The 8,195-nt window shown below is 38.7% G+C and overlaps 1 protein-coding gene across 1 annotated transcript in view; it reads left to right on the top strand.

Moving 5' to 3' along the window:
• Positions 1–6: 6 nt before the first annotated feature.
• Positions 7–8,195, top strand: part of GTF2H1 (general transcription factor IIH, polypeptide 1, 62kDa) — a 29,391-nt gene continuing 21,202 nt past the window's right edge. The window contains exons 1-2 of the mRNA XM_010858446.1: positions 7–145; positions 7,027–7,195. Of these exons, the coding sequence (XP_010856748.1) occupies positions 7,042–7,195 (154 nt within the window). The 5' untranslated portion in view covers positions 7–145; positions 7,027–7,041. The remainder of the gene's footprint in view (positions 146–7,026; positions 7,196–8,195) is intronic.

Here is an 8,195-nt window from a genome sequence, read left to right as displayed (position 1 = left end):
ACCCCCTGGTAACGGGGGCGGTGGCGGCGGCGGCGGCGGCTACTGGGTTTCAGCCTCTTTCCCGCAGCGTCTCTAAGAAGCTCAGCGGAACTCGACTCGACCCAGCGCAGTAACTTACTCCCTGCCCAGGGCCGTCTCCCACCTGGTAAGTTTAGACCGAAAAATGGGGTGGACGGTTGGGTGATGAGCTGACAGGCCTGGGGGCCGCAGGACGGCACGGTATCTGCCCCTTTTTCCTGTATCCCTGTCGCCGTTGCTGCAATTCCCAATTCTGCTGTCGGTTAGCCGTTTATTATAATGAAGAGAGGAAGAGGCGACTCCTAATCTGCTTGTCTATAGGAAGCCAACTCCTCCACTGAAAGCAGGGACTCAAAGATGTACCCGAAGCTGGGATAAGACTTGGCTCATGAGGGTGAAGGACGTGGAGGCCTCTCTCTGGCTAAGGAGCCCTTCCCGTTAGAAAATGTGCTATTGAGTCTTTCGGTTTCTGTAAGGGAAAAGCTTTCATCTTAGTTCCACACTCCTTTTGCTTCGCTTGTCAATTCCTGTCCCTCTTAAAACGACCTTAACACGTGTGCCAGTTCACCCCATCCCCGCCACTCACACACCAAGTTTTGATCTATGCCCAACTTGATCATGTTTAAGCACCAACACATGGAAATATATAGTTATTTTAGAAATTCTCAAAGGCTAAATTGTGTAAGGAAGTGTTTTCGGTTGACTCTTAAACACCTGTTTTAGGGTCTATAAAAAGAGGGAGGGGGAGGTGTGACGGGAGGAAAGAGATAAAAACTTAACCTTTTGCCCATTAACAGACCCAGTTTTAAAAACATACCAAAACTGTGTGGTTTAAAGTATACCTTGCAGTAAGTACTGACTCCATAAGGAAGTGGAACAATTTTTCCTAGTGAATTCTTACCAGAAACCCCAGACAAATAAAGCAACATGCCATGGTGGAATTGCATTTGGGAGCACCCATCCTACCCACTCAGCCTCCCCTCTTGGAACACAGTTTGAAAATCACTGAACTCGACTTTGGTAACTAAAGCAAGGTTGCCAACCCTAAGGTAGATTTTGAAAAATCAAAGGTAGAAAAATGAAATGGAGAGGTCACAGCAGAGGGGAAGGTAACCTCTAGTATCAGGTTTATGGCATACAAAAGAACTAGGCTCTAGAACGAACTTTGTGTCCTTTAGCTGACCAAAATCCCTGGTTTGGAAAAGAGGGAGAGGTAATTTGGAGCCATTAAACCTGTTCTGCTACTCTCACTCAGCCAACACGTAGCAGTGCAGCAGATTTAAAGATTTGAGTCTCTTCTGCGTGGTATAATAAGAAGTACCTCAGTTCAGTTCAGTCGTATGGTAGTGCTAATGTGGAAAAAAAATCACAAACGCAGAGAGAGCTGTTTACTAGGAAAGTTGATGCAAAGACAGGAATTGGCTAAAAACAGTGCACCAGACGATCAGCTTCAGTCAGTTGTGGCTGCTTCCTGTACCTCCTGCCCTAAAGGCTTATATCTTCTTCCTGATGGTCTGTCTGTACATCTTTTAGCCCTGCTTTTCTGTGCTGCTGGTTTTCCCCTCACCATCAGAAGTTGTCAGGTGTACCTTGAGCTTTCTAAGCATTTTGCCCACTGTTTCTACTCCGTGGATACTGCTACTGGAAGTGTCTTTAGTCGTTTCCTGCTTTCTCCACTTTGATTACCAGCTGATTGCTCTCCTCTCACTTTTGGCATCCTCCTGTTGTCGGCATGCAGTATTTATTAGTGGATACAAGCCTCACTTTCCTCTGTCTTGCATCTCTGTGGCATTTCCTCCTCCTCCCTCTCCCTGCACTGCTGTAAAATGAAAAAGTGCTTGGTCTTAAAATTGCTACCTCAGTTTTTCCATTTAATGTCCTCCTTACATATGTGACTATCCTTAAAACAGTACATTTTGGTCACTCTGTACATACTTCCAAGGTCTTATTCCCTGTAGTGCTGAATTGTTAACATTTTTTAGGATTGCCTGACGGCAAGCAGCATTCCAGATCTCCATTTTGTATGCTGGCAGACACAGAAGCACTTTCTCTAATAATCCTCTTTTTAGAGAGAGATACGGAATTTATTTCATGTGTCGCTTGTTTTGTTTTCCTGCACCATTTATCTCTCACATTGGAAAGGGAATGGAAATGCAGAGATACAGGATGTAGGAAATGGAAAATTAAAGATTTCTGCCAAACAGTTTCAAATTCTTCTTATCCCTTTTTACTTATAAGCCAGTTATTGGAATCCGTGAGGAATGGTACTCTGCTCTGTAAATTGAGTTCCTGGAGTTTATTCCAGAATGTATGTACAAAGGTTTCTTGTTTCTTAACCAAGATCGTATTCTTTTAACAGCAGAGATCTTGCATAGATGTCACAGGTGCTTATTGGACTGTTGCCTCAGGCTTAAATATGCTGCTGGGCTCTGTATTGCCATGAACAACATATGCAGCCTCTGCCCTTCTTTGTGAAGCTTGCAGTCTTGCCAGGAGATAGAAGTTAAAGAGTTAACTTTAAAAATTAATTACAGTAGTGATAAGTGCTGTAAAGAGAAGAACAGGAAACCTTGCCTGGTGACTTTGAAACTTGGAGGAGACCAAAAAATGAGTACAAGCAAGTTGATGGAAAGGGAGGAGACTGTGTCAAGGCCCAGTGCAAGTAAATATTTAACTGCAAGTGAATTAACGCCTTTGCTGGAGGATTTTGCTATTTAAAGCAGTCTTGTGGCAGATTATTTCATAAAGTAATCTTTTAAGTAAAGCTAGATCTTCATCAAGCTGCTTTATTTAAATGTAACGGCATCAGTATTTTTCCTAAACAAAATATTCTGTGGCTCTTACAGAGTTCTACTAGAAAGATCTTTTTGCCTCCCCAAGGAGCCACCTTCAGGAAAAATCTAGAAATCTTAGACGCCATTGCAGGATGGTACCACTGGTTCTGTTAAACTTCCTAAAACTGGTCCTTCTATAGTTAACAGAGGTACTGCAGATGAGCAGGGAAATTTGCCAAGCGAGTTATCTGTAAGACAATCAACTAGTTATTCCCAGTGTTCAGTGACTTGTCTCTGATGCATTGTTAAAGCTCCCTCTAAATGGATTTTAATATGAATGGTTTTACCTTTTGTTTTTCCAAATTGATTTAAAGTAGCCAACTAATAGTTCCTTTAATCTAATTTATCCTCCACTCTACAGTTCCTATGTCTTCATTCATCTTTCTTCCTTACCGTCCCATCTCAGAAAAGTTTTTCTGTTCTTTTCCAAAGCTAACACTTTTACTTGTGCCTGTAAGCCCAGTTAATTGGGGACTTTCTCTATCAGCTGTCCTTGCTTTTCCTCCATACATGGACATACTGTCATTATTTGCTTGTCACCCTCCACACACCCTCTCCACATGTCTTTCTCAGATTTTAATTCATGTTTCCTAAAACATGGTTCCTGTGGTATGGAGTTTAATTTTACAAAGTATAGGTAAGTTTTTAAAAATTTTGTAATAATTTGTTATAATATTAATGTAAAAATATTTAATGGTTCCATAGATGTTATAAAAATTACTATAAGTTAAAGTTTTAATACTAAATAAAATAATATTACAAAACTTGAAAATAACAGTTGTTCTAATTCTTAGCACACTAACTACCTGTAACATTTTCCCATGTTACCTTATAGATACAGTTTGATAGATCATAAACTCTTGGAGAGACTTTTTTTTTTTTTTTTAGGTATTTAGTTACTTGACTGCACTGGGTCTTAGTTGCGGCATGTGGGATCTAGTTCCCTGACCAGGGATCAAATCTGGCCCCCCTGCATTGGGAACCCAGAGTCTTAACCACTGGACCACCAGGGAAGTCCCTGGAAAGACATTTTTAATAACTTTTTCTCGTTACAAAATACAGTGTTTATTGTAGATAGTCAAGAAAACAAAAAGAACATTCAAATCATCTGTAGTCCTGTCACCACAGGTAACCACTATTAAATTGGGTATATGTCTCCCCTGTCATATATATTTGCAGGGTAGCGTAATGGAACTCCAAGGTCAGACTGACCCAGATTCAAACCCAGTTCTACTTCTTGATGCTTTGGGAAAGCTTCTGGGTTTCTTAGACCCAGTTTCCTTTATCTGCAGAATGGAACTAATAATAGAACCTACCTCAGGATTGTTAACTGGGGACTCAAAGAGATAATAAAGAACTTAGCCCAGTTGCTGGCATGTATTACAAGCATTCAATAAATTTTAGATAGGTTTTTTAAAATTTAAGAATATATAATCAAACTAGGGTTTTTTGCTTGTTTTGAGCACCTGATGGAATCTTTTTAATGTCGTTAAATAGTCCTTAAGGGACTTCCCTGGCAGTCCAGTGGTTAGGCAGTGTGCTTTCACTGCCGATGGCCGAGGTTCGATCCCTGGTCAGGGAACTTAAATCCCACATGCCATAGCACAACCAAAAAAGGGAAAAACCAAAAAAACATTTATTTAAAACCATGGTTTTTCAAACTTTGTAAGCAACAGTAATCAAAATCTCAGGATGACATCAAATAAGTAAATCAGTTAAAAGATGGCATTAAGAATTTTGATCCTTTATCATATATGATGTATATTAAAGCTGGAGGTTGTAAAGTAACATGGGAAAATGCTTTCAATCACAAGTAAACAAGATGATTAACTTGGGGCATTTTTTTTAAATCCTTTCTGGTTACTTGACTTTATGAAGCTCAGTCCCAGCATTTATAAATGCCTGCATAATCCAGACTGTCTTTACCTGCATGACTTATCGGCACCTCAGACTCATTTTCAGAGCTGAATTGCTTGTCTTCACTTACAAGCTTGTTTTTTCTTCTAACTGTTTCAGTAAATGGCATCGCTGTACTCCTGTCAGCAACACCTAGAAGTGGGGTGTGAGTAAGCAGCTCTGACATCTTCAGTACAATATCTGTTAATTCTGCTTCCTCAGTACTCCTCCTCGTCTCTTCCTCTCCATTCTCACTGCCCCCCGCCTGCTTCAGACCCTTCTGGTTCCTCTCTTCAGTCTCTCTCATGTTGTCTTAGATTAATTTCCTAAAATACAAATTGGTCCCCCATTTTAATCTTTTAGAAGTTTTCTGTTGTCAACCACACAGTGGGGTATTTTCCATTGTCTGCCTCCATCTTAACTCTTCAATTTCATATCCCACTGATCCCCATTATGAATTTTGTGCTACATCCAGAGCAAACTAGTAACCATCCCTGGCCCCAATCTTTGCCCCAAGCCATTCCCTTTGATTACAGTGCTTATTTTCTTTTCTCTGTCAAAACCCTCATTTAAGACCCAATTCATGAATTACTTATATATTAAAAAAAACAAAACTACTGAATCATGTAATAATATGGTGAATTTCAAAAAGCCAAAAATGAAAGCATACATACTGCATGATTCCATTTCCAATGAAATCCTGGAACAGACAAAAACTAACCTGTGGTGATAGGAATCAAAACAGTTGCTGGAGGGTGGGAGGAAGAGAACAGACTAGAAAGGGACGTGAGAAAACTTAGCAGGGCGATGGAAATGTTCTCTCTCTAGTTTTGGGTAATGGTACATGGTCATAAACAGCTGTCAAAATACATCAAACAGAACACCTAAGAACTATGCATTTTATTGTTAATTATAACTGCATATTTCTTAGTTGCCCTAAGGTATCTATGACAAAGCCTCTTGTGTGAAGAAATTAAGTGCCTGAGTCCTAAATCAGAATGTTTGTTTAATCTCCCTGAACTTCACATTCTAATTTGTATAGACTCACATGCCTATCTTGCTCGCTAGACTGGAAGCTTTCTGAAAGCAGAAATTGCCACTGGCAGACATTTGTCATAATCCCTAGACTCCTTGGCTCAGTACAGAACTATTGAATAAATGTGTTCACACTGACTCTTTTCCACTTGGGGGTGGAGTAACCTGTAAGGAAACTTACGAAAGGGAAGATCTGGCTAATCAAAATTCAGGTAGTAAACTTCAGAGAAATTAAAAGTTCAGTCTTTTTTTAACTTGTGTTTTTGATATTTAAATCACTGCCTCAGTGAATAAGAAATATACAATAAAGCTTCACTTGTTTGCTCAGACTTAATTCTTATGACACCTGTGTATGTTAACTTCTCTGAAATTATAACTTATACCTGAACAAGTAAATCTTTTTAAGCTATATTTTAAGTCATTGCTTTGAGAATGAAAACTAAAGTCATAACTTCACCAGAAATGGCATATACGCCCTTTGTGCTACCAGTTTCCCCATCCCAGCCCATGGCAGACGTCGTCGGTTGTGGCATCTTTCCTGCTGAACCCAGACTCATTCTAGATAACCACACTCAAGGCGCTAGGCTTTGGGTTGGGTGGTTCAGAATCCCAGAATTGGGGAGAAGTTGGGGGAATCTCCAGGCAAATGTTTCCTAGGTAACAGATTAGCCATATACAAATGAAACTAGCAGTTGAAGACCTTTGATTGTTAAAAGATGTGGGAAATAGTATCTGAAGTGTTAAGTGTTAAATTATTTCAGTTTTATTTTTAAGCACACAGAAACTTAGACCAAGTTTTTAGATCTAGGAGTGGTTTTAGGAAGGCTGCACAAACGCTGTGGCTCTTGGTTTTTTCAGTTGGAACAGTTTGAATTATCCAGCAGTATAATTCTAAAGTTCTACAATTCCAAGAATAGGTTATAGACCACAAATTTGTAGTCAAATCATACATTTAAGATTTAAGAATATAACTGAGGAAAATAAAAGTCAAAAATACTTTGATTAGCATATGTACAAACGGTTTGAAAACTGGCAGGTGTGTCAGTTTTAATTGTTGTATAAATTCACACCTGTGGTATGAGCAAAATGAAATTTAATTTTAAAGGAATAGTGCAATACTTCAACTTTGAATGAGGGAAATGACTTTTCTTTCCCTTGTTACTCATTTTAGATTTAGAAGGGACTCAAAATCAAATCCAACCGTAATTGAGATGTGAAATCTTTTTTTTTTTTTTTTTTTTAGCACCTTCTAGCCGTCATGGCAACTTCATCTGAAGAAGTTTTGTTGATTGTAAAGAAGGTGCGACAGAAGAAGCAGGATGGAGCTCTGTACCTCATGGCAGAAAGAATTGCTTGGGCACCTGAAGGCAAAGATAGATTTACCATCAGCCATATGTATGCAGATATCAAATGTAAGTCAGCTATACTAAGGTGTGATACATGTTGTTTTTGTTAGTAATTTTTTAAGGAGACAGCTTATACAATCTTGGTGGATTTTCTATTGTAATGTCAAAAAAGCAATTGTATTGACGTAATTACAAAGTGGGGTCACTGAATGTATATTATTCTATCACCTGCTTTTCTAAAGTAATAGAGTATGTACAACTTCACATGTGTAAATCTATCTCATGTAAAGATCTCCACACATACTTTCTTTTTAAGAATTGCCTAACAGTCCACTGAATGGATTTAGTCGTTTATTTCACATATTGAAGGACGTTTAGGAAGTTTCCAGAATTTTGTTATTAAAGGCAGTGTTGTAGTATTGACCTGTGCACTAACATCTTTTTGAGTAGGTCATATGTATGGGATACACCTCTTCAGTGGACTTACTGGTTCAAATGGTTCATGCATTTAAAATCGTGATAGATGATGCCTGATTGCCCTTAATAAAATTGTATCATTTAAGTAAAGTTATCTAATCTTTGGTAATGTGGCCATCATCTATTGAGAAAATAAGCTGTTTTATATAAAATGTAGATGGGAGAAATTCAGAGCATAATATATTTATATCCTTTTTATGATTTTCAAGTATGAAAGCTAACATCAAAACCCCTTCTCTTTTCCAATTAAATTAACTTTGAATTTATTACCCAAAGGGTATGGCACTTTGTGGCTCAATAATTAAGTTTAAAGGCACCAAGTGAATCCTGAGATTTAGAACCTTTACTCTGAAAGGGGTTTCTGCAGTTCACCTAACTAAAAGATCTTGAATAGGAGGCACCCCAAGGAAACAAAGCCCTTGACAAATTGTGGTATCTTAACTGTAACCGTTAATATGAATTCATTTATCTTCCTGGATATGAGATTCTTTTCCTAGATAAACTCCTTGGCAGATTTCAAGAAATATGACACCTTAAAACATAGGTAGTCCTCAACTTGCGAGAGGTCCGTATGCAAAGGTCCTTTGTA

The sequence above is a fragment of the Bison bison genome, unplaced genomic scaffold (genome assembly GCF_000754665.1).
Source record: "Bison bison bison isolate TAMUID 2011002044 unplaced genomic scaffold, Bison_UMD1.0 scf7180017864388, whole genome shotgun sequence".
NCBI lineage: Eukaryota > Metazoa > Chordata > Mammalia > Artiodactyla > Bovidae > Bison > Bison bison.
This window is presented reverse-complemented; position numbering and strand designations above follow the sequence as displayed.